This window comes from Hemitrygon akajei, chromosome 24, assembly GCF_048418815.1.
Source record: "Hemitrygon akajei chromosome 24, sHemAka1.3, whole genome shotgun sequence".
Lineage (NCBI taxonomy): Eukaryota > Metazoa > Chordata > Chondrichthyes > Myliobatiformes > Dasyatidae > Hemitrygon > Hemitrygon akajei.
Genome location: NC_133147.1, coordinates 16,546,118 through 16,573,913, shown reverse-complemented (window position 1 = coordinate 16,573,913; position 27,796 = coordinate 16,546,118). Strand labels below are relative to the sequence as shown.

Below are 27,796 nucleotides of genomic sequence, written 5' to 3'. Positions count from 1 at the left end.
TCTCTTCCCCGCTCCCTCTCCCATAGGGCAGAAGGTGCAAAAGGTCCTCAGTAAGGGCATTGCCTGCCTCCCTTCCTCACTGCCTCAGTGAGTTTGGCGCCCACCACAACGTCGAGCTAGCTCTTCTTCCATCATCTCCATCTCTGAGCCCACTTCTTTGACAAGGATTCTACACCCCACGCTGATGACTCCCTTCTCCCGTTCTTCAGTCCTCCTCCTGGCCACCCCGCTCTGGACCTTTTCATCTTGAATTGCTGATGAGACATCAACCGTCTCAACTTCAGCCCTCCTCTCTCCTCAAAGTGCGCCCCCTTCGAACGCACTGTCCTCCGCACCAATCCAACCTGCCCATCAAAGGGGGCACCATTGTGGTGTGGCGCTCGAATCTCTACCTTGTTGAGCAAGGCAGCAACTCTCACACACCTGCTCCTCCTTGAGGAGGACACCACTACACACCATCAGAAAACTGTCTCCGACACGCTATCATCCACTCTAGAGATACAGGGAGACCTATCATCACTGCACAGTCGGGCTCTCATCATCTAGATACCATCTCTCCCACCCAGAACCAACCCCTAACATCCTCACACCGCAAAGACCCATCCTGAAGCCTACAGCTGAACTGAAACTAAACCGAATACTACAGGACTCCTGGTCTGATGTTTAATATTCTACGTGTTGTCCACTTGCTTTTTGCTGTTTGCGCACACTCCCCCCCCCCCCCCCCCCTGCACTTTAGGTTTCTTTGTTTCGCGGCTGCCTATTGGAGGACGAATCTCAGAATTGTATTCTTTACACATAGAATAATTCCTCTCAGCGCTCTGTGGCGCATCAGGCGGAAACCTTGCCATCTCTTTAGCATCTGCCTGTTTTTTTTAAACAAGCCAGAGTTGTTCGCTCGACGCCCAGCCCAGCCCAGATGTGAAGTGTGTAAGGAGCCGGCTGGATTCGAACCCAGGAACACTCGCCTTAAAGTCCGGTGCTGATGCCACGCCACCACCAGCTGACTTCATTCTGTACACTGTACATCCTTTGATAATAAATACACTTTGAATTTCTAAATTAGAATTTTTTTTTGTAGTGGAACGCTCAAAGGTTCAATTTACTGTCAGAGAATGTATACAGTGTACAACCTGAAATTCTTGCTCTTCACAGACTTCCACGAAACAAGAAACCCCACAGAATGAATGACAGTAGCATCGGAGCCCCAAACCACCCCCCTAACCCTACCCTTCACACAAGCAGCAGCAAAAGCATCAACCTCCCCCTCCCCACTTGCACCAGAACCCCAACCCCACCCCCCACAACATGCAAAAAGCCCCCCCCCAAAGAGACCTTGATCCAAAGTCCATCAAACCTACAGTCCATAACCCATTGATTAATGACAGGTTTAAATGGGATATGTGCATAAAGGTGAGGAGGGCAAGCAAATGGTATGGTTCTTCTGGAGAGCTAGCATGGCCACAATGGGTGGAATGGCCTCTTTGTTGCAAAATTCTTATTCCTATCGGTGTTGCTCTGCTAAAGGCAGGAAATGCTACCAAGCAGGCTGATGACTTACAACAGGGACCACGGACCCTCGGTTAACGGCAGGGGTCCACGGCGTATTAAAAAAGGCCGGGGACCCCTGATGGAGCACACGTTGCAGAGCCACCAGTCACCTGACGTACAGAAGGGACGGCCTACTCTCGGCACTGAGCTGCGGAAGAGAGGAACTCACCATTAAACATGCTGTTTGCGATCGCGCCACAGGGAGCAATGGGCCGGCCTTCACCATCCTGTTTAAATGGGAGGCAGTATTCCGAGGGTTTCTGCAAACGGATTAAGGTTGGAAGTGAGGGCGATGTCAGAAGAGCACAGAAGCAGGCCCGTCAGCCCAACTAATCCATGCTGACCAAGAGACCAGTGCAAACTCATCCCAGTTACCTGCTTTCAGCCAGTGTCCGTCTAGACTAGGGGTCCACCAACAACTTGCTTAATGGTATTGGTATGGCATAAAAAAGGCTGGGAACCCCTGCTCTAAACTTTTCCCGTGTTTACCTGTCCAGGTGTCTTTTAAATGTTAAACATACCTGCCTCAACCATTTTGTCTCATTTCAACGGACCATTCTCTGGGTGAAAAGGTTGGTCCTCAGGTTCATGTTAAACCATAAACCTGTGCCCTCTATCTCTTTATTTTCTGACCCCAGGAAAAAGGTATTCACCCTGCTGATGCTTGCCTCAAGCATTTCCTCTGGCAGCTCACTCCATGTAGGCACTGCCCTCTGAGCAAAGAGTGAAGAGGCTGCCCCCTCAAGTCCCTTTTAATTTTTCCACCCCTCATCTCAAATCTTTGCCCTCTGGTTTTTTAGTTTGCCCTCCCTGGAAAGAATGACTAGGTATGTTCACCCATCTGTACCCCTCACAACTTTACACTTCCAGCCAAGCTTCGAGGCTTCCAACAGAAGACCCTATGAACCAGCATGTTGAACTGGACACAAATCTGTGGGATCGAGGCCGAGGGGAGAGCTGTGGACAGGTGAGAACTAATGCTGACAATGACCGATAACCAGGGATACGGGCCAGAGGAGATCACTCAGCTATCACACAGGCAGGACCAGCAGCCAGTGCAACTGCCTATAAGAACGAGTCTAATATAGCCGCGAGCACTCGGCAGAAACAACGCTCAACTGTGCACCGATGATGTCACCTCAACTGGCCGACGAAGCGTTTGCAACCTACCCTCCAGGCTCGGCGAACAACCCTACAATCAAGCGGCCCGCCCGAGCTACCAACATCCTCTTTTACTTCAAGCCTTCTAGCTCGGCTGGCATCTGTCTCTTGGTACATTGTCACATCTGGAAACATCTCCGTCATAACCTCCTCACAGGAGTAATGACAATTCCCCAGGTGGAAGAAATTCTGACAGGTCTGTGCCGCTCCCACACCAGAGACAGCCCTCTCTCCTTTCCTATAACAACAAAATTCCATCACTACTGCTGAATCTAAAGCCTGCCACTCCCTAGTCTCCACTTTGAACTCTTCCTTCCACTTTCCAAAAAGCCACAACTGGTACAATTTGGTCTACAGTGTAAAAGAATTCTCCTATTTCTTGGAAATCTCGGACAGCAAGAGGGATTGCGGCTGTTCCAATTCGCCAAAGTTTCATGGAAATAATTTTAAAAGGTATATTATAAAAAAAGACAAACTACCTTTTAACTGAGTAACATTACATACTTAAAGTAAATACAAGACACTACCAAAGCTACAACAGTACTATAAAACTGAGTATTGGTTCCTAACAGTTATCAACAGAGGGATTCATCCAGTTTACACTGCTGTGCTCTTTTGATCGATTGTAAATGAACACTATCAGTGCAGACACCTAGTGCAGGTAATGGACAGTTCTGATGAAGGGTCTCTGCCTGAAACGTTGACTATTTATCCTTTTCCATAGCTGCCGCCCGACCTGCTGAGTTCCTCCAGCATTTTGTGCGTGTTGATTTGGGGTTCCGACATCAGCCGATTTTCTTGTGTTTGCCTCCATTGCCTTTTCTGCACGAAGTAGCGTCATAATCCCTCAATAAATTTCCTGGCATCCTGGGTGTCGTCACTAGCACAAGTTCAGATAGGCCATCTTCCTTACACTTCCTGCCTTCATATTCCCCGCCTTGGTGTTTTAATGCCATGCTTTTGGTAAGCCCATCCTCCAAACCTTTCATTTTCATTGTAACATTCAAGATGATTATCGACGCCTTCAAGTTCTTCATAGTTCCCAACTTGTTGAAGTACTGAAATTGTTTTATTTTCAACCCTAGCCATACCTGGCATCTTCAAGCCTGAATACTTGAAACCACACTGGACAAAACTGTTGTGAGTTGTCTTACTGCTTTCTTCTCGCCAGCTATCAGTGCCTATAAAAGTTTAACCCTTGCACTCACTTCCTGGGCTATGAAATACTGCTTTTTTAAACCGGCATCTGTCGGCGCAAATGGATAACAAAACACACGCATCTGACACTATTTAAAAATCCACTCGCTCGAGGCATGGCGCAGTGTCTAACGGCCGCACAAGTACACATGACTGATGCTGGTTGGTAACCGCTTGGCAGCAGACTCCTGTCCCAATTAAGTGGCAAGCTGTCCCAAATAAAAGACGGGAATCCCGGCTACTTTCTCAATTCGTTTTTGTCCTGCCAGAGTTGTCCCAATTACGAGGCTGTCCGATTAACCAATGGACCGGAATCCACTGTATTCGGGATCTGTGTTGGTGTGACATGCTGGCAAAAATCAACATCCAACATGCAGAACATCGATCATTACACACAGTGCAAGCCCTTCAGCTTGGGATGTTGTGCCAACCTTTGAACCCACTCTAAGATCAAGCTAACCCAGGGGTTCCCAGCCATGGACCCCTACCATTAACCGAGGGGTCTGTGGACCACAGGTTCAGAACTCCTAGTCTCACCCTTCCTTCCTACATAACCCTCCATTCTTTCTCACTATCATCCATGTTCTATCTAAGAGTTTCTTAAACATCCCTAACATGTACCTGCCTCATCCACCACATCTGGCTGTGAATTCCACGCATCCACCACTCTCAGTGTATAACAAATAACAGCATATAACACATTACGTAAAGTTTGAAATACAGATATGGAATAAAATGTGCACAAATACCAGCAAGCATTTTACTATGATGTTCTTATTGTAAATGTGTTTATAGCCATGGGGTGCTAATGGGACGAGCTCCCAATACCTACTAAATGCTCTCAATGGCGTGCATCTCAAATGGCCTCTGACAACCAAACCCTGGCGTTCACATCTGGCTTAGCTACCAAGTCCAGCAGAACTGTTTCTACTGACAGGAGAAGGAGCAAAGGAGGGCTACTGGCGCCTTAAAACCCATCGCTTCAGGCAGATGGAGTCATCAGCCGTGGTTGGTTGCTCATAGAACCATAGAACACTACAGCACAGTACAGGCCCTTCAGCCTTCCATGTTGTGCTGGACCCATATAATCCTTAAAAAAAAGTACTAAACCCACACTACCCCAAAACACCTCCATTTTTCTTTTGTCCATGTGCCTGTCCAAGAGGCTCTTAAATACCCCTAATGTTTTAGCCTCCACCACCATCCCTGGGCAAGTCATTCCAGGCACTCACAGCCCTCTGTGTAAAAAAAAAACTTACCCCTGATGTCTCCCCTAAACTTCCCTCCCTTAATTTTGTACATATGCCCTCTGGTGTTCGCTATTGGTGCCCTGGGAAACAGGTACTGACTATCCACCTTATCTATGGCTCTCATAATCTTGTAGACCTCTATCAAGTCCCCTCTCATTCTGCTACTCTCCAAAGAGAAAAGTCCCAGCTCTGCTAACCTTGCATTCATATGACTTGTTCTCCAAACCAGGCAACATCCTGGTAAATCTCCTCTGCACCCTCTCCATAGCTTCCACATCCTTCCTATAATGGGGTGAACAGAATTGAACACAAGTGGCGGTCTCACCAGAGATTTGTAGAGCTCCTCATCTACAAGGAAAACTCTGATCTCAAACCTCCGCTGCCTTGCGGCTGTACCCAGATCACGGGGAAGGCTTCAGGAGAAACCCCCGAGTGAAGATCCTAAAGCAGCCCTACGTTGAGTTCAACGCTGACTGTGTGACGCTAGCTGGTACCAAACAATATCGGTCTCTGCTGTTCCTTTGGGCTCATCAGTTGAGTGGAGAGGGGGAGCTTGCTACCTGGGCAACAGCTTGCTCTCCATATCGAACCACCCAGGCTTCCACATCTAGTCACCTAGGACACAATATCCACGGTCGACTCAGACCGATGAAGGTCTCACTCAGAGTGGTAACAATCAAAAGCATTAAACAATGACCAAAATTTACACTCTCCAACACGAGATGCTGCGCACAACCAAATTACCCTGAACTAGATTTCAACTAACAAACACTCTCATTGAGACTTTCTGAATTACCCTTTACAACTATCCACCCCCGCCCCCCCCCCGCCACCTTCAACATTAATGTCGGCTGATTTCCAAAATGCCCCTCAAAGTCCAAATCTACAACCCTGTCATGAGAGGTGGAAACGGGTAAGGCCGGACAACAGGGGCTCTGGTGAAGCTGTACAGGCCAATCCCCTGTACAGTGGATTGCAGAAGCATTGATGAACTCCAACCGTACCACCGACTTTGGACGATGGAGCCAGGAGGTCATCAATGGCCTCTACCCTTTGACCTGTTTGGCCTGGGTGACCCTACCAAGAGCCAAAGCATGAAGCCCTGACTCCAGCCAACATAGCTCTCTGGGTCACTGAGGCACACAAGCCCCCAAACCCAACAGCAAGGTTGTGATCCTCTGGAGGAAGGGCTCAAGTAAGTAAAGATTTCAAATGCATTTCTAATTTCCAGCACTCGCCATTTTCAGACCTGAATTACATACAGCAGAGTTAAATTAACATTCGACCTGCATTTAGTTGGTAAGCAGAATGCAGGACTTTTATGAAAGGACTGAAAATATTCACAATCAGAGCTACATTTGCTACACTTACCTTGAAATACGTCAAGTCCCCGTTCAGCTGATCGTCATCTCCCTGGAGACTCCATATTTCCGCTGATTTTGATAGAAGTTTGATAGTTCATAGTACATATAAATGGGGCCCTGTGAGGGGGGTGGGGGTGGGAGAGAGAACAATTCCTCTGTTATAGTGTCACAGCTTACAGACGACACAGTAGCATAGTGGTTAGCACAACGGTTAAAGGCGCCAGTGACCGGGTTCAATTCCTGCCACTGCTGTAAGGAGTTTGTACGTTCACCGCGTAGATTTCCTCCCCAGGCACTCCAGTTTCCTTCTATGTTGCACAAATGTACGGGTTAGTAGGTTAGTTGATCACATGGGTGCAATCGGGCAGCGCAGGGCTCATCGAACTGGAAGTCGATGCATGCAGTCTCTCTAAATCAGGGCTTCCCAACCTGGGGTCCACAGACCCCCTCTGTTAATAATAAAGGCTGATTACACTTGTGCATATCGGGCTATGCCACAACGCCGATTTTCACTTCTGGCTTCGCTCTACGCCGTAGCGAGCATGCGTTGGTATGCGCCAAAACGCTAGTTGGCGGTGGGGTTTCTGTGCTGTGCTGAGTTTCTTCGTTGACAGACATGGACGGGGAAATGCACTTCGAACATTTTCGCATGTCGGTTAGGTAGATTTGATGATTTAGTTCATCTATTTCGCATCGGTGTACGCACAGCCTATAGACGTGGCGGAGAAGAAGCAACCGGAAATGCGTAGGAGGAAATGCGATGCCACCAAGCACACCGGTCACAGTTGTTGCGGTCTGTGTTGCTGCAATGCGCGAGTAACTTTTCTGGAGAGGTGTATATCACCCTACAGCGTAGGGTACGCGTTACCTACGGCGTCAATGCGATGCACAAGTATAAATCAGCCTTAAGGATCCAATACACCAAAAAGGTTGGGATCCCCTGCTCCAAGTAAAAAACTTTTTTACAAGCCTTCAGTGATTACACTAAAAATCCCTAGCATTGTGTATTTTGGGATATTTCAACTATCTCTGATAAAAACACAATTTGAATCAATCTGATGTCACATTAATTAGCATCAATCTTAGTTGTATCTGAACGTTTGGATATACAAAACAGCTTTATAAAGCATTTCATTTCTAAAAACACATTCATGAGAACAGTTGGGTTTTCAATGTTTCAATGGTATTTGAGTAATCTTGTACATAGCCAGCCGGTTGGTGCAGTGGTATCAGCACCGGACTTCGAGGCGAGTGGTCGCGAGTTTGAATCCGGCCGGCTCCTTGCACACTTTCCATTCCGTGCTGTGTTGAGCGTCAAGCTAGCAAGATGGCTTTGTTAAAAAAAACCTGATAATTGCTAAAGAAATGGCAAGGTGGGCCACCCAATGCACCACAAGGCACGGAGAGGAATACAGGCCTCCGTTCGTCTCGAGAGACCATGGATTTGCGCCTTGGAAAGTTTTCCAGGACTTCAGGCCTTGGCAGGGTTTGTATGGAAGACCGGCAGTTGTCCAAGTCTCCCCTCTCCACGCCACCGATGTTTGTCCAAGGGAAGGGCAAGGGCCGATACAGCTTGGCACCGGTGTTGTCGCAGAGCAATGTGTGGTTAAGTGCCTTGCTCAAGGACACAACACGCTGCTTCAGTTGAGGCTCGAACTAGCGACCTTCAGATCACTAGACCGACACCTTAACCACTTGGCCATGCAGAACACACACACACACACACGCACACACCCCCACCCCCACCCCACTGATGCCTCTGGACACATCATCAGTGATGTTCCTGGAATTATCAGGTGTTTCGGGTCTTTCAACACCACACACCCTCCTCCAGGTGACCCAGCCGGGGCTGATCATATATATCGTTTGATTACGTATTCTTGTTTGTTTAGATAATTAGTTATGGGTTACATGTATAAATTTGTGAATTGCATACGTCGTCACGTGTTATGTGCACGGTGCACGCCCTGCTTAAAGTAAATTCAAAGTTAGACCCACATTCCTGGACTCTGTCTTCCTTTGAATTAGCTTAACATCTTGAAGTTAAAGAACACAACAAAAACTATCGTAAATATGTTGACAAACAAAATACATTACGATGTTGGAACTTGAAGGGTTAAAACCTTACTGAATGAGCAAGCAGCCCAGTAACGGCAAGGCTGCGTCAGATTCCATAGCTTCAGGACATCAGTCTTACTCCAGAGCAGTACCGAGCCTTCACTACACTCCTTGTTGCCACACTTGGAAATCAATCAGGACCCTAACTGCCTGCTCACCTGGAAATTAATAACACACCACCGTTTCCAGGAGACCTGGGACAATATTCCTCATGCAAATGCCAAAAGTAACAGATGCTCAGGGCTCACTGGGACTTGACGCAAAATCCCTCATGCAAATTATCACTCAGCGTGGCTAATTTAAAAGGCAGCTAAAACGCTTTGAGGCATCCTGAGCAACAGTGGAATATACTGGAGGTTTGTTCGCTTGTTACGTGCTGAGTGGTCTTTCACCATGCTTGCTCTTGGCAAAGTTTCCTACGGAAGTGATTTGCCACTGCCTTCTTCTGGGCAGTGTCTTTACAAGACGGGCGACCCCCGACATTGTCAATACTCTTCAGAGATTGTCTGCCTGGTGTCAGTGCGCATCACCAGGACTTGTCTTGTGCACCAGCTGCTCATACGACCAGCCACCACCTGCTCCAATGCTTTCACGTGACCCTGATCGGGGGCTAAGCAGGCGCTACACCTTGTCTCCACCACCGTCACTGGCAGCCCATTCCACACACTCACCACTCACTGCGTGAAAAACTTACCCCACATCTCCTCTGTACCTCCTTCCAAGCACCTTAAAACTGTGTCCTCTCGTGCTAGCCATTTCAGCCCTGGGGAAAAGCCTCTGACTATCCACACGATCAGTGCCTCTCATCATCTTGTACACCTCTATCAGGTCACCTCTCATCCTCCGTTGCTCCAAGGAGAAAAGGCCGTGTTCACTCAACCTCTCATGAGGCATGCTCCCCAATCCAGGCAACATCCTTGTAAATCTCCTCTGCACCCTTTCTATGGTTTCCACATCCTTCCTGTAGTGAGGTGACCAGAACTGAGCACAGTACTCCAAGTGGGGTCTGACCAGGGTCCTATATAGCTGCAACATTACCTCTCGGCTCTTAAACTCAATCCCACATAGATTTCTGTGTTTCTGTGTAACTCAGCAGTTCAGACAGCATGTATGAGGAGGAATAAGTAGTTGAATGTTTCAGACCGAGACCTTTTATTAGGGCTGGAAAGGTAGGGAGAGTGGGGGGGGGGGGGGGGAAGAATACAAGCTGGCAGGCAATAGGCCAAACCTGGTGAGGGGGAAAGTGAATGGATGGGGGGGGGGGAAATGAAGTGAGAAGCTGGGAGGAGACAGGATTTAGAAAACATTTTGGAGATTTCTGGAAGAGTTGGTGGCATTATGGGGTATCAGAGATTATTCTGGATTTAAGAAATTATATGGATAACAGGAAGTAACACCGGACAACAGATATTTTGCTTCCCGAATACTTTTGGGTGCATCTTATGAATTTCGGGCTGCTGACTGTGAAAATCCCCATGAAATTTCCCTATCACACACAACTTCTTTGAAATCACATTTGTTATCTCAATTCATAATTCAAGTCAGAATAACTGATGCCAAGGTTAAGGAAGGCATTTTTGTTGGTCCACAAATCAAACAGGTCAACGACAGGCAATTCTAGTGGGATCGGAGAAAATCACATGGAAGGCAATCAAGGATGTTGAAAATTTTTTGGACGACTACAGAGACCAAATTATGTGCAGCTGGTTGACAACAAGCTTCAAACATACAAAACCATGAACTGCAACATGTCACTAAAGATTCACATTCTGCATTCCCATTTAGACTTCTTCCCTGCAAATCTTGTCACTGTCAGTGACGAGCACGGTGAAAGGTTTCACCAGGACATTGCGGTCCAGGAGAAATGGTATCCGGGCAGCTGGAATCCATCAATGCTGGCTGATTATTGTTCGAAGCCCCAGACACAGAGTACAAACAAAAATCATCAAAATATTTTTAGAGCAAACACGAGGGAATCTGCAGATGCTGGAAATTCAAAGAACACACACAAAATGCTGGTGGAACACAGCAGGCCAGGCAGCATCTATAGGGAGAAGCACTGTCGACGTTTCGGGCCGAGACCCTTCGTCAGGACCTTTTTAGCTTCGTTGATCTATAGCAAACCACCAGCACCGTTATGCAATTAAACATATTGTACTCAATAAAAGTTAATTTCCTGTTTCTCCAAATTCCTACACAAGTAATCTGAAATTATATTTGTGTTCAGCTTTAAACAGTCGATCTTAAAAGAAAATTCTGAAGAAGCAACACTTAACAAAAAAAATTTGTTGTCCAGTGTAATTAGGAGAGTCTTTCAGAAATACCTGATCACAATGCAATTTCCACTGACCCTTTAAGGCCACTGAAGTCAATCATTCAGTATAGGACACCCCGATTCTGGACTGTGTAACTATGCAGGGGAGGACAGCAAGTGGGTGTTCATGTTAATTGGTGGTCATTGAAACTGTCATAATGAACCTCAGGAAGTAGAGGTGACTCCGGCCCTTCTTGTACACGGCCTCTGTGTTGGCACTCCACTCAAGTCTGTCATCCAGGTACAAGTTAATTGGTGCTTGTAAGTTGTCCCCTGAAAGTACCTGGAGACGGAGGCGGAGTTAAGATGGCGCTAAATGGCGACTCCTTTGCTTGCATCTTCGGAAACAGCTCTATTTCCATCTTTAATATCTTTATTTTTCCCTTTCAGGGTTCTTTTGAAGACCCTGACCTGGAGTTACACGCTGACTTCGGTTCTTTGCGAGAATGGGACCTGTTCTCGGGGTTTCAGGACTGGCCGTTACTCGGCACGCCAAGGGTTCGGGCCTGAGAGTCCGGCTCATATCTGGGGCTCTGGAGATGGGAGGATCGAGGGTCGGTGTCACAACAGGAGACCCGTGTGTCGTCGAGGGAGTCGGGATATCTGCTGTGGGCCCGAAGACCCGGGATCTTTGCGATCTTCAGGCAGAGAGCTCGGAAAAAAGCGATGTAACGGTCTTTTAACATCATAAACCAGCGAGTTGTTTGTTATGTCTCCCTGCTCGCTGGGAAAATGGAGACACCTCCCTCTCCCTCATTAGGGAGAGAGAGAAAACCTGTGGTATGTCGTATACAGGGTAAAATGCGAAGTCTTTGGGTTAACTACAAGTCTGTGTCTTTGCTGTTGCTTTGCTCGTGCTCGAGTGCTCGGTGGCGGGTGCCAATGCTTTTTTTTGCCGGTGGGGGGAGGGGGGGATCGTTGCTCGCTGCCACTTATGTGTGGGAGGGGGGACTTTGGGGTTCTCGCATTCCTCTGACAGTATAGGAGCAGTATAGGAGGAAGCTAGAACAAAAGCTGCAGAAAAAAAGCATGAAGGAGGTGTGGGATGGGATGAAGATCATCACCGGATGCGGTGCAAAGCGGGGGGCGAACATAAGTGGAGATGTGGAGAAAGCGAACCAGCTGAACAGCTTCTTCAACAGGTTCGACAGCTCAATCTCATCCTCACCGCAGAAATCCACACCAGGCTTACTTCCCTCACAGGAAAATAGCCACTCACAGGAGACCTTGCCCACGCCCAGGATTACGGCTGCACAGGTGGAAGGTCAACTGAGGAAGATCTGTACCAGCAAAGCGGCTGGACCGGATGGAGTTTCCCCACGATTACTGAGGGCCTGTGCGACTGAGCTGGGAGAACCACTACAGCGCATCTTCAACATGAGCCTGGAGCAGAGAAGAGTACCCAGACAGTGGAAAACATCCTGTATTGTCTCGGTACCGAAGAAACCACAACCAAAGGAGTTGAATGACTTCAGACCTGTTGCCTTGACGTCGCACGTGATGAAGACCATGGAGCGGCTGATAATACAGAATCTGAGGCCACAAACCAGGCACGCCCAGGATCCTCTTCAGTTTGCGTATAAGGAGAAGGTGGGAGTGGAGGATGCTATCACGTATTTGCTGCACAAATCACTCTCTCACCTAGATGGGGTCAGTTGTGCTGTGAGGATTACATTCCTTGACTTCTCTAGTGCCTTTAACACCATCCAGCCCAAGATCTTAAGGCACAAACTAACGGAGATGGGAGTAGACTCTCACATGGTGGATTGGATAGTGGACTACTTGACAGATAGACCTCAGTATGTGCGGTTGGGAGACTGTAGGTCTGACACGGTGGTCAGCAGCACAGGAGCACCGCAGGGAACCGTACTCTCTCCGGTCCTGTTCACCCTGTACACATCAGACTTCCAATATAACTTGGAGTCCTGCCATGTGCAGAAGTTCGCTGATGACTCAGCCATAGTGGGGTGTGTCAGGAATGGACAGGAGGAGGAGTATAGGAAACTGATACAGGACTTTGTGATATGGTGCAACTCAAACTACCTGTGTCTCAATATCACCAAGACCAAGGAGATGGTGGTGGACTTTAGGAGATCTAGGCCTCATATGGAGCCAGTGATCATTAATGGAGAATGTGTGGAGCAGGTTAAGACCTACAAGTATCTGGGAGTACAGTTAGACGAGAAGCTAGACTGGACTGCCAACACAGATGCCTTGTGCAGGAAGGCACAGAGTCGACTGTACTTCCTTAGAAGGTTGGCGTCATTCAATGTCTGTAGTGAGATGCTGAAGATGTTCTATAGGTCAGTTGTGGAGAGCGCCCTCTTCTTTGTGGTGGCGTGTTGGGGAGGAAGCATTAAGAAGAGGGACGCCTCACGTCTTAATAAGCTGGTAAGGAAGGCGGGCTCTGTCGTGGGCAAAGTACTGGAGAGTTTAACATCGGTAGCTGAGCGAAGGGCGCTGAGTAGGCTACGGTCAATTATGGAAAACTCTGAACATCCTCTACATAGCACCATCCAGAGACAGAGAAGCAGTTTCAGCGACAGGTTACTATCGATGCAATGCTCTTCAGACAGGATGAAGAGGTCAATACTCCCCAATGCCATTAGGCTTTACAATTCAACCGCCAGGACTTAAGAACTTTTTAAAAGCTATTATTAATGCTTTTTGAGATAGTGATTTAGATGCATATCATATTTTTTTACTGAGTTAAGTATTGTATGTAATTAGTTTTGCTACAACAAGTGTATGGGACATTGGAAAAAAAGTTGAATTTCCCCATGGGGATGAATAAAGTATCTATCTATCTATCTATCTTAAATTGGACCTTTGAACCTTTGAGTAGGCTCGGGTTTAATTGGGCGTTGCTGGGCGACGGGCTGGAAGGGCCTACTTCGCACTGTAACTCAAGAAATCAACAGTTCCCTTCCACCCATCGATCCTGCTCAACCTCTCTGGTCCACAGAGCTTGGAACTGAGAACCTAATTCAGGAGTCTGGTGTCAAAGACGTGACTTATTTGGCCTTCCCAGCGAGTATGACTGTGTGTGTGGTTGGCAGTGCCATGGGTGCTCTTTGTGTGGCAAGATGCTCCCTCTACTAGTCAAATCATCGGGCTTGACGCTCCATCCACAGAAGTCGTCCCTGGACAACAAAGTTCAAAGTATTATCAGAGTACATTCACGCCACCAGGATCCTTTTCCTGTGGGAATACTCAGCAAATCTATAGAACAGTAACTGTAAACAGGATCAATGAACAACAAACTGTGCCAATGCAAATATAAACAAACAGCAATAAATAACTAGAGCAAGAAATAATGTTAAAGGGTCCTTAAAGTGAGACCATCAGTGGTGAGAACACCAGGAACAGAATGAGTGGAGTTATTCCCCCTTTGTTCAAGAGCCTGATGGTTGAGGGGTACTAACTGTTCCTGAACCTGGTGGTGCGAGTCCTGAGGGCCTTGTACCTTCTACCTGATGACAGCAGCCAAAAGAGAGTATGGCTTGGGCGGTCAGCATCTTTGATGATGGATGCTGCTTTTCTATGGCAACGTTTCATGCAGATGTGCTCAGTGGTAGGGAGGGCTCTACCTGTGATGTACTGGGCTGAATCCGTCACCTTTTGTAGGATTTTCCGCTCAAAGGTGTCGGTGTTCCCATAGCTGTCCGTATTGCAGCAGCACACTTTTCATCCCACATCTGTAGAAGTTTACCAAGGATTTTGGTGACATGCCAAATATTCGTAGACTCCCGAGGAAGTAGGGGCACTGTCGTGCTTTCTTCACAGTTGTATTTATCGACGGTCCCCTGAGGTAATGACACCCAGGAATTTAACGTTACTGACCCTCTCCACCTCTGAGTACCGGCCCATGGACCTCTAGTTTCCCTCTCGTGAGGTCTGCAATCAGCTCCTTGGTATTACTGACACTGAGTGAGAGGTTGTTGTATTACTCCACTCAGTTAAATTTTCAATCTCCCTCCTGTATGCTGATGAAGCAAATGGGTCTCATGGCCACAAGTCAATTTGGTCCATTGTGGGAAAATACACAAGATCTTTTAACATGGTAACCATAGCTCCACAGAGCTGCTCATACTCATTCACGACAACCTGCTGCAGGAACTCCGAGGGTTAATCAATGTCTATGGGAGGAAGGGAACTTGCTGAGATAAAATGCAGAGTAGGCCCTTCCAGCCCTTCGAGATGCACCGCCTAGCAACCCCCAATTAAACCCCTAGTCTAATCATGGGACAATTCACAATGGCCAATTGGTACGTCTTTTGACTGTGGGAGGAAACCAGAGCACTTGGAGCAAACCCACGTGGTCACCGGGGAGAGCGTACAAACTCCTGAGAGTGGAGAGCAGGCGTGGTGAGTATAAAAGGGAAAAAGGAAAAGACACAGCAACAATTCCTTTCCTCCCACAGATGCTGCTCAACTCATCTGAGTTCCTCCAGCAGACTGTTGGATACTCCCGATTCCAGCATCTGCAGCATCTTGTCTCCACTGTAATGAATAACATTGAGTCAAGCAAATTAACATGAATGTTCATTATCTGCCCGTCCAATTACAATGATACAGGATCTAGTTGCCCCACGCTCAATGGCAGGTTTTCAGGGGCTTGAAGTACCAGTGGAAGATGCGTCATGCATCAGAGTACCGTTGAAGGATGTAACTTCCAGCATGGCAGGACAAGGAACAAGGTAGAGGAACCTTGGGACTCACACCGCCAGTTTCTTTGTATTTGTTGTGAATGCCTGCGAGAAAATGAATCTCAAGATAGAATATGATTTATATATATGCTGCCATCACAGGAAGAAGATACAGGAGCCTCAGGACTCACGTCACCAGATCCAGGGACAGTTACCTCCCCTCAACCATCAGGGCTCTTGAACCAAAGGGAATAACTTCACTCAAATGCCCCATCACTGAACCGTTCCCACAACCTATGGCCTCACTTTCAAGCACTCTTCATCTCAGGTTCTCAAGATTTATTGCTTAGTTATAATTATTTTTTTTTACATTCACACAGTTTGTTGTCTGTTGCACACTAGTTGAATGTCCAAGTTGGTGTGGTCTTTCATTGATTCTACTACGGATTTATTGAGTTTGCCTGCAACGAGAGAGAGACACACACACACACACACACACACACACACACACACACACACACACACACACACACACACACACACACACACACACACACAACCCCCCCCCCCCCCCCCCCCGCTTTGAATTTGGAACTTTGCACAAGTATCAACAGAAGAGATTGTTTGAAAATTACAAAGGAACTCACTTCAGTGGCTTCCCGCAGTGAAACTAGAAGCTTGTGCCCTTAAGAGACAATACAGCCTGATTACTGTAGGGAGGTTTTGTGTAAACAGATGTTTCTCTTTCCCCAAGTTGTCAATAAGTCTCCAAGCTCCTGTTCCTGCTCCCCGGTGATGGCAAGGAGAAGATGGCATGTGCCAGATGATGAGGGGACTTGTTGATGGATGCCACCTTCTCAAGGCAGAAGCTCTGGAAGATGAAGATGCTGGGGCTTCAGCTGTTGGTAGCCCATATCAATGATTTGGCTGTGGGTAGAACATACTGTTCCAACGCTGCACGGGTTGCAAGGGTGATGAGGAGAGCTTCAGGATGATTTAGACAGAGTAACTGAAAGGGTAAGGACATGGCAGAATACAGAAAAAGAGAGAGATCTATCCGCTTTGTAGGCTTAGATAGACTGAAAAGGTAGTATTGGGATCGAATTGGATTGATTTTATTAGTTACATCCTTCATATACATGAGGAGTAAAAATCTTTACGTTACTTCACCATCTAAATGTGCAATTTATAGTCATTTATAATATTATGTACAACAGGACAGTCAATATAACATAGAAATGCAGGCGTGTCAGTATGAATTAATCAGTCTGATGGCCTGGTGGAAGAAGCTGTCCCGGAGCCTGTTGGTCCTGGCTTTTATGCTGCGGTACCGTTTCCTGATGGTAGCAGCTGGAACAGCTTGTGGTTGGGGTGACTCGGGTCCCCAGTGATCCTTTGGGCCCTTTTTACACATCTGTCTGTAAATGTCCTGAATACTGTAAAGTTCGCATCTACAGATGCGCTGGGCTGTCCGCACCACTCTCTGCAGAGAGCTGATCTCGTTCTCTGTAATGGTCACTCCTCTCTCTTTATGGCACTGAGGCTATGAAGGCTCCCCTGACTTGTGCTCCATGCCCGCTAGTACGATGAACTGACACAGAGGCTTTGGGCCTACTTCGGGCTGCTCTAGGGTTCGAATCGGAGGATTCAATTTTGGTTGGGAATGTTGTTTTTTGCATGATTGTTTTTTTTCTCTTGCCCATCAGATGTTGGTTCTTTATTTTTATTTTTTATTCTTTGGGTTCTTTTAGGTTTCCTGCTTTGTGGCTACTGGTGAGCAAACAAATCGAGGTTGTATCATTCATACGTTCTTTGATAATAAATGTACTTCAAAGTAAAAATAGATTGGAGTATTTTCTTAAATAATGGGAGGCTGAAACATTGAAGAGGATCATCTATCCTTGCACTTGAATTAGTTATTCATTCAATGAATCTTACAGGTACATCAAGTGATTGGAAAGGTAAATGGTATGCTGACCGTAACTGCAAGAAGATATTAGCACTGAACAAGCTTGCTGTAAATATACAGGGTCCTGGTGTGTCTACAAACTGAATACTGAGGCCCAACTTACAACTGCAACAAAGGTTCACCAGATTGATTACTGGGACAGGGTTTTGTCCTTTTAGTTGATAACGTGCTATAATCTGTCTCTCCAGAGTCTTAAAGAATGAGATATGATCTCATTGAAACATACAAACTCAACTGTGCCACGTGGAAGAAATCTCGTCGCTGATTGGCTGTGTCATAGATTTGACCAGAAGGATTTTTCCTTTTTTTTAAAAATCGTATCCTCAAAATGGACTGCCCAGTCTCTTTTTTTTTGTTTTAGGTTAGTTTAGTGGGTTTTTTTCTCTCAATAACAGAAATTTTTGAGTCTTTCTTTTCTATGAATTGTTAAGAGGAGTTGTGGTTCTTTTTTTTTCTTTATATTAACTTAATACCATATATGATTTTGACAGTGTATATTCCTCAGTTTGTACTATTATTGAAATATGTATTTGAGATAACTTCTCTGACTTGTATTTATCCTTATTCTTTTAAATGAATAAAAAAAAAGATTGAAAATGAAAATGATTGGCTGTGTTGCAAACTTCATGAGTTGTGGTCTGGAATTTTGCCCGCATCAGCTAATAAATAGGATTGAGGACGACATGTTTGTTTACGGGATTGCTCGTTTCTGGGAATTCCCTTGCTTGTGAATTCCCTTCCACATCGCCTGTGCCATGACTTTCACTGACGCCCAGTTAAGTCCGTGCCCCCTCGATCTTCACGGGTAGAGACCAGGGAGAGTTGGTCGTGTCAGTTGATTCCATGGATCCTTGTGGATAGCTCTGGACATTATGACACACAAATTCCTTAACCCACATAAATGAATTATTAAATAAAATTTGTGCTATTGAGAGATAAATAACAATTAGGTAACGTTCCCCCATTCAACCCATAAAGTTCATCCTTTTCCTCAAGGCAGGCTTGGTTCCCACACCTCTTGTATCTCACCCAAGTTATTCTTATTCAGGAGTGGAAATCAGTGGAGGTGAGGGGAGCCTCTGAATAAGTGTTGACTTCACTTAACCAAGTCTCATTAAGAGGTGTAGATTCTTGAGTAAATTGTCTTAATCTTAAATGAACTGTGTGGCTCACAGTGCTAACACCATTTGAACTCATAAAACGACAAGAATCAAGAGTCCTAAATGAACCCCTCTTTATTATGAGAATATGGACCTTAAGACATATAGTACTGTGCCGAAGTATGTGCACACATACACAGCTAGGGTGCTCGAGGTCTTTACACAGACTGTATCTGTCAATGTGGAATGGAGAACGAGTTTGTAAATCTGGCGGGAGCAAAGAATGTTGGGAATGGCAAGGATGGAGCACCATGGGAGGGGTGTGGGACAGGTGGCAGAGAAGGAGTGCCAGGAGCCGGGGTGGGGGGGGTGGGGTGGTGCAAGTACTGATGCACCCCAGCCCTGAGACACCAGGCAAGGCCATTTGATTCCAAACAATTGGATTATTGATCGTATCAGAATGCCTCTCTGGTGCTTCCCACTCCCATCTCCTTTTCCCAAGCACAATTCCCCTCTCCCTGCCCCCTTCCTACTCTCAGTCCACAACAGAGACCCATATCGGAATCAGGTTTATCACTCGCGTGTCATGAAATTTGTTGTTTTTTGCCACAGCAGTACAGTGCAATACATAAAATTACTACAGTACTGTGCAAATGTCTTGGGCACCCTAGCTATATAAATGTGCTCAGTACTCTAAGAGCAGAATTAGACCATTCGGCCCATCAAGTCTGTTCCACCATCCCATCATGACTGATTTATTTCCCCTCTCAACCCCATTCTCCTGCCTTCTCCCTGTACCTTTGATGCCCTGACAAATCAAGAATCCATCAACCTCTGCTTTAAATATACCCGATAACTTGGCCTCCACAGCCGTCAGTGACGATGAATTCCACAGATTCACCGCTCACTGGTTAAAGGAATTTTTCCTCATCCATTTTTATCATTCAGTTTCTGTTAGACAGCATGGTATGCTCAAACTGGCCCCGGCTGGAAACGACAGAAATAATCTGTATTCTTGAATGGAATTATATCTTGATTTTCATCAAATGGATGATTTTTAAAAATTCCTTTTTCAAGCCTTGTTATTAATTGCCCATAACTCCGCTGACAGTTAGGGCACCAATGAAGGTCGTCCATCTTTATCTGTCCTTGGCCGTTAAGTTTTGTAACTTCAAAACATTAAACTAACTCAAAGGAAAACACTTTGCTTTAACCGAGGCGTGTGCATATCACGGGGCAGCGTGATGACAAATGCAATTCATGCATTTATACATATAACCCGATAAGGATGCTTAATCAAACAGTATATAAACAAACATGAGAAAGCCTGCAGATACAAGGAAATCTGCAGATGCTGGAAATTCAAGCAACACACACAAAATGCTGGTGGAACGCAGCAGGCCAGGCAGCATCTATAGGAAGAAGTACAGTCGACGTTTCGGGCCAAGACCCTTCGTCAGGACTAACTGAAAGAAAAGATAGTCTCCTACTATCTTTTCTTTCAGTTAGTCCTGACGAAGGGTCTTGGCCTGAAACGTCGACTGTACTTCCTCCTATAAAATCTGCAGATGCTGGAAATCCAAAGCAACACACACAAAATACTGGAGGAACTCAGCAGGCCAGGCAGCATCTCTGGAAAAGAGTAAACAGTCGACGTTTCATGCCGAGACCCTTCATCAGGACTGGAAAGGAAGGGGTGAAGTCAAAGTATGAAGGTGCGGGGGGGGGGGGGGGGAAGTAGTACAAGGTGGCAGGTAATGGGTGAAACCAGGGGAAAGGCAGGGTGTGAAAGAGCTGGGAAGTTGATTGGTGAAAGAGGTAAAGGGCTGGAGAAGGGGGAATCTGATAGAAGGCCATGGAAGAAAGGGGAAAGGGAGCGGGAAGAAGACCAGAGGGAGGTGATGCGCAGGTAAGGAGATAACGTGAGAGAGGGAAACAGGAATGGGAAATGGCGAAGGGGTGGGGGGCAGTAACTGGAAGTTCGAGAAATCGACGTTCATGCCATCAGGTTGGAGACCACCCAGACAGAATACAAGGCGTGGCTCCTCCAATCAGAGTGTGGCCTCATTGCGGCAGTAGAGGCAGACATGTTGGGTTGGGAATGGGGAGCAGAACTGAAGTGGGTGGCCACTAATAGATACCTACAAAATGACTCAAATGTTATTGAAATATTACATACACATTTGGCCACATAGGAGGAATCTTCATAGTTGTCCCCATAATATTTTTTTTGACTAGTCAGGATTGCTAGCACTGAGCTTCTGGGAGAGAGAGTTGAAGAGCTGAGCAGGGGCAGATGTCGAATTTTGCTCTTAAGTTCAATGCAATCAAGTTGTCAAGCCCAGTTTCACCTGAATTTGTTACGTCACTGTTCAGTCAATCTAATGAAGGACAGATTTAAAATGCACAAAGTACACACTTTCAATTTGAAGAGCCTATTGGCCAGAGCAGTCAATGTTCTTACCACCAGCACGGTGTCCACCTTGAATGTCACGGCGCATTTGCAGTTCTGGACTGTGGTGTTGGTGCAATGGGAGCACGAACTGTCCGGTTGGTCGCCAGTGTAGTCAAGCTGAGGAAGTGAAAACATTTCTGATGTAAAACACTCAAAGAGAAATGTCGATCGATCGAACGGCAAGTTTCTGAAGGTGAACCACATTTGCACGATCATAACCAAGTACCTTTAAGGCAGATGACTGAAAAATGCATGTTTAGAAAAATATTCATATTCTTGCAGTCAATAGGAATAAAAACTTAAATTTCTTTACACAGGAGACCACAAGGCATTGGAGCAGAATTAGGCCATTCAGCCCACCGAGTCTGTTCTGCCATTTCATCATGGCTGATCCATTGCCCTCTCAACCCCATTTTCCCCATAACCTTTCACACCCTGACTAATCAAGAACCTAACAACCTCTGCCTTAATTGCACCCAGTGACCTGGACTCCACAGATTAACGACCCTCTGGCTAAAGAAATTCCTCCCCATCTCCATTCTAAACAGACGTCTCTCTACTTCAAGGCTGTGCCATCTGGTCCTAGGAGGCATCCTCTCCACATCCTGCTGGAAATCCAGAATAACTAACATACACTAACACACTTCGCCGGCTGGTGGTGTAGTGGCATCAGCGCTGGACTTCGGAGCGAAGGCTCCTGAGTTCGAATCCAGCCCGCTCCCTTGCACACTTTCCATCCGTGCTGGGTTGAGCGTCGAGCTAGCAACTTGGCCTCATACGCTGTCACAATGGCGTCCCGGTGACTCCACTCGGGAGTTGGGAGCTCTCTGCTCCTTCACTAACACACTAGCACACACAAAATGGAGGAATTCAAGCAAGTCAGGCAACATCTATGGAAAGGAATAAACACTGACCGAGACCCTTCTTCAGGACAGGAAAGGAAGGGGGAAGGAGTCAGAATAAGGTGGGGGGAGGGAAAGGAGTACAAGCTAAAAGGAAATGGGTGGAAATTTCAAAGAGCTGGAGGAGGAGGAACTGATGGGAGAGGAGAGTGGACCATGGGAGACAGGGCACTGGTGGGGGGGGGGGTGATATGTTGAAATTGTTTAACTCATTGTATAGTAAATTACACAATGTGTGGCACAGGAACACTGTCACATTTGAGCTGCCTGCTTTTTTCCCTTTGCCTATTTTTTATTTAGAGATACACACAGTTATAGGCCTTTCCGGCCCAGTGAGCCCACGCTGGCCAATTACATCCATGTGACCAATTAACCTATTAACCCGAAAATCTTTGGGCTGCGGTTGGAAACCGGAGCCCCTGGAAGATACCCAAGTGGTCACAGGGAGAACGTACAAACTCCTTACAGATCGCAGTGGGAATTGAACCTGGTTGCTGGCGCTGTAATACCGTTATGCTAACCGCTACGCTACTGTGCCACCCCTTACTGAATAATTATTGTAATTCAAGTCAAGTCAACTTTTACTGTCATTTTGACCATAACTGCTGGTACAGTACATAGTAAAAATGAGACAACGTTTTTCAAGACCATGGTTTACATGACAGTACAAAAAACTAGACTGAACTACGTAATAAAAAAACAGAGAAAGTTATACTATACTAGACAACAGACCTACATAGGACTGCATAAAGTGCACAAAAACAGTGCAGGCATTACAATAAATAATAAACAGGACAGTAGGGCAAGGTGTCAGTCCAGGCTCTGGGTATTGAGGAGTCTGATAGCTTGGGGGAAGAAACTGTTACATAGTCTGGTCGTGAGAGCCCGAATGCTTTGGAGCCTTTTCCCAGACGGCAGGAGGGAGAAGAGTTTGTATGATGGGTGCATGGGGTCCTTCATAATGCTGTTTGCTTTGCAGATGCAGCGTGTAGTGTAAATGTCCGTGATGGCGGGAAGAGAGACCCTGATGATCTTCTCAGCTGACCTCACTATCCGCTGCAGGGTCTTGCGATCCGAGATGGTGCAATTCCCGAACCAGGCAGTGATGCAGCTGCTCAGGATGCTCTCAATACAACTCCTGTAGAATGTGATGAGAAAGGGGGGTGGGAGATGGACTTCCCTCAGCCTTCACAGAATGTAAAGACCCTGCTGGGCTTTCTTTGCTATGGAGCTGGTGTTGAGGGACCAGGTGAGATTCTCCGTCAGGTGAACACCAAGAAATTTGGTGCTCTTTACGATCTCTACCAAGGAGCCGTCAATGTTCAGTGGGGAGTGGTCGCTCCGTGCCCTCCTGAAGCCAACAACCATCTCTTTTGTTTTGTTCACATGGACTCTTACATGGTGGATTGGATAGTGGACTACTTGACAGATAGACCTCAGTATGTGCGGTTGGGAGACTGTAGGTCTGACACAGTGGTCAGCAGCACAGGAGCGCCACAGGGAACCGTACTCTCTCCGGTCCTGTTCACCCTGTACACATCTGACTTCCAATATAACTCGGAGTCCTGCCATGTGCAGAAGTTCGCTGATGACACGGCCATAGTGGGGTGTGTCAGGAATGGACAGGAGGAGGAGTATAGGAAACTGATACAGGACTTTGTGATATGGTGCAACTCAAACTACCTGCGTCTCAATGTCACCAAGACCAAGGAGATGGTGGTGGACTTTAGGAGATCTAGGACTCATATGGAGCCAGTGATCATTAATGGAGAATGTGTGGAGCAGGTTAAGACCTACAAGTATCTGGGAGTACAGTTGGACGAGAAGCTAGACTGGACTGCCAACACAGATGCCTTGTGCAGGAAGGCACAGAGTCGACTGTACTTCCTTAGAAGGTTGGCGTCATTCAATGTCTGCAGTGAGATGCTGAAGATGTTCTATAGGTCAGTTGTTGAGAGCGCCCTCTTCTTTGTGGTGGCGTGTTGGGGAGGAAGCATTAAGAAGAAGGACGCCTCACGTCTTAATAAGCTGATAAGGAAGGCGGGCTCTGTCGTGGGCAAAGTACTGGAGAGTTTAACATCGGTAGCTGAGCGAAGGGCGCTGAGTAGGCTACGGTCAATTATGGAAAACCCTGAACATCCTCTACATAGCACCATCCAGAGACAGAGAAGCAGTTTCAGCGACAGGTTACTGTCGATGCAATGCTCCTCAGACAGGATGAAGAGGTCAATACTCCCCAATGCCATTAGGCTTTACAATTCAACTGCCAGGACTTAAGAACTTTTTAAAGCTATTATTAATGCTTTTTGAGCTAGTGATTTAGATGCATATCATATTATTACTGAGTTAAGTATTGTATTGTATGTAATGAGTTTTTGCTACAACAAGTGTATGGGACATTGGAAAAAAATGTTGAATTTCCCCATGGGGATGAATAAAGTATCTATCTATCTATCTATCTATCTATTCAGAGACAGGTTGTTGGCTCTGCACCAGTCCGTTAGCCGCTGCACCTCCTCTCTGTAAGCTGACTCGTCGTTTTTGCTGATGAGACCCACCATGGTCGTGTCATCGGCGAACTTGATGATATGGTTCAAGCTGTGTGTTGCAGCACAGTCGTGGGTCAGCAGAGTGAACAGCAATGGACTGAGCACACAGCCCTGGGGGCCCCTGGGGGTGTGATGGTGTTGGAGATGCTGCTCCTGATCCGGACTGACTGGGGTCTCCCAGTCAGGAAGTCTAGTATTCAGTTGCAGAGGGAGGTGTTCAGGCACAATAGGCTCAGCTTTCCAATCAGTTTCTGAGGGATGATTGTGTTGAATGCTGAACTAAAGTCTATGAACAGCATCTGAACGTATGTGTCTTTTTTGTCCAGGTGGGTTAGGGCCAGGTGGAGGGTGATGACAATGGCGTCATCTGTTGAGTGGTTGGGATGGTACGCAAACTGCAGGGGGTCCAGTGAGGGGGGCAGCAGGGTCTTGATATACCTCATGACGAGCCTCTCGAAACACTTCATGATGATGGATGTGAGTGCAACGGGATGGTCGTCATTGAGGCAGGACACTGAAGACTTCTTCGGCACGGGGACGATGGTGGCGGCCTTGAAGCACGTTGGAATGGTGGCGCTGCTCAGGGAGATGTTGAAGATGTCAGTGAGAACATCTGCTAGCTGGTCTGCACATCCTCTGAGCACTCTACCAGGAATGTTGTCTGGTCCAGCAGCCTTCCGTGGGTTGACCCTGCACAGGGTTCTTCTCACATCGGCCACGGTGAGACACAGCACCTGGTCATTTGTAGGAGGGGTGGATTTCCTCACCGCCACGTCATTTTCTGCCTCAAACTGGGTGTAGAAGTTATTCAGCGCATTGATATCTGCATTCTGGAAATGTTATTCACTGTCTAACCCATTCTTTCTTATTCCTGTTTTTTGCGTGATTTGTTTTTTGTGCATGGGGGGGGGGGAAAATGTTGATGTTTGTCTTTGAACGGGTTCCTTGGTGTTTCTTTGTTCCGTGGCTGTCTGTGGGAAGGCGAAACTCAGGGTAGTAAACGGAATACCTGCTTTGACAATAAATGTACTTTGCATCCATTTTGTAAAAGTTCTTCAACCTACCATCACCAATTTCCACTTAACTGCCTTGCAGAGTCTTTGATCTGATTTAGGAGGGAAGATCTGATAGAGGTTTACAAGATTATGAGAGACATAGATAGGTTGAATAGGGAGAATCTTTTCCCCAGGGTTGAAACGTCTAATACCAGAGGACAAGCATTGACGGCGAGAGGGAGTAGGTTCAAGGGGGATGTGAGGACTAAGTTTTTTTACTCAGAGAGTGAAGGATGTCTGGAATGCGCTGCCTGGTATGGTTGTAGAGGCAAATACATTAGAGGCTTTTAAGAGACGATTGGATAGGGACAAGGACGCCAGGAAGATGGAGGGATATGGACATGGCACTGGCAGGAGGGACGAGTGTTTGTGTGTTCTTTGATTCGCTTTCTCGGCACAACCAACCAAACGGTCGATTCCCGTGCTGTACTCTTCTTTGTTCCACGTACAGGGTTTTGTCTCCGTCACTTCACTCCTGCTTTTAATAAGAACGTCAATCAGCTTTTCATCAAGCCCTTATCTGAACTATTGAGTCACTAATGATCTAGCTATAGGCAATTTGAGACGCAGCATAAAGTATCACCGGGGAGGAAAACTGAGACTTTGGCCTGTAGCAGTCAGTGCTGGTGCTGCCCCCGTTCTTGTTTTGTGCCCCGTATTCTAGCTCTGAGATCAATTGCTTTCACTGTATCATGTGACTGTCAACACGGTTCAAGGCAATCCGAGTGGACCTTGCTCTGACCTTTCCTCCAGCCACATCTCAGTTTTGTTTTGCTTCTGTGCTCTTCAGTCTCTACCAAACCTGCACCGTGACAGGTCGGGAAAGACGACCAAAATTAGAATGCAGCGTTTTCAGCCATTTGATTTCCCCCCCCCCCCACCCCCATTCATTTATCCGAGACACGGTAGCGTAGTGGTTAGCACAACGCTTTACAGTACCGACCACCCGGGTTCAATTCCCGCCGCTGCCTGTGAGGAGTTTGTACGTTCTCCCCCCCGTGACCGCGTGGGTTTCCTCCGGGTGCTCCGGTTTCCTCCCACAGTCCAAAGACCCACCGGTTGGGTAGATCAATTGATCAATGTAAATTGTCCCGTGATTAGACTCCGATTAAATCCAGGGATTGCTGAGCAGTGCAGCTCGAAGGGTTGCAAGAGCCTATTCCGCACTCTATCACAATAAATAAGCTACGGGAACGTATAGCGCATACGAAATATTGATTGATCACGCAACAGCCATGAATATTTTGATGAATCTTTGAGACACCTCATGTTTATTAAAACAGCCATATTGCCCCTCTTCCTTTAAGACCTCAGAGTCACGGAGTGCCACAGCACAGAAAAAGGCCCCTCGGCCCATCTAGTCTGTGCCAAACTGTTGCTCTGCCTACTCCCATCGACTTGTACCAGACCAGAGCCCTCCATACCCTAAAGGTTTGACCCTGACGTCATTTGAACATTAAGATCTAGAGTCTGTCACACTCACGTTGCACCCCGAGGTGCTGAACCCACCAAGCCTTTAGCCACCTACCTTAATATTTCCTCACAACTTGGAATCATCATGTTGATTCATAGCTTTAGGAAATAGTTTGCGGTATTTTTATGTTAAGAGCAGCAATAAAAACACTAACGATTTATACACCTGTGTGTGGGGTATCCAGGGAGAGGTAGCACCTCTGGGGAAGGGGCTTGTCGTGTCCGTTCTGGGGCAGCTCACTCACCTTCGGTCCCCACCGGACACTCGGCTCTCACCTGTGGCTCCAAGCAGCTGTTTGCAAGCGACAGCGGCCACGCCCCGGTACGCCGCTTCGACTGGCGGGCTAAACCGGGGGAGGGTAGCCAGTGGACCTCACACCCCGGTGAGACAGGGACACGCCTGTCCCAGCGTGCGAAGGCAGCTCCTGCAGACTGGGCGTGTGAGATCCAACAGCCAGGAAGGCAGTTCTGCAATATTCTATGGAGAGCGAAGGGCGTGACGAGGCACAGAAGACGTCACGGTCATCCACTGCGAGCAAGGAAGACCCCAGTTTGTGTGACACACGTTTGCACCACTGGACCTGCACTTCCGAGGGCAAGAGAGTGGAACTGCCCCGGTGCAACGGCTTTTCCACTTTAAAATCCCTCCCGCACAGGTTTCCTGTCATTTTCGGACTCGACAGACAGCC

General features: G+C 47.0%; 1 protein-coding gene across 1 annotated transcript in view; it reads right to left on the bottom strand.

Moving 5' to 3' along the window:
- Positions 1 to 27,796, bottom strand: part of tmem30b (transmembrane protein 30B) — a 44,510-nt gene that overhangs the window by 11,664 nt on the left and 5,050 nt on the right. Inside the window, 4 exon segments of the mRNA XM_073028406.1 lie at positions 1,721 to 1,811; positions 6,531 to 6,569; positions 6,572 to 6,640; positions 21,138 to 21,245. Of these exon segments, the coding sequence (XP_072884507.1) occupies positions 1,721 to 1,811; positions 6,531 to 6,569; positions 6,572 to 6,640; positions 21,138 to 21,245 (307 nt within the window).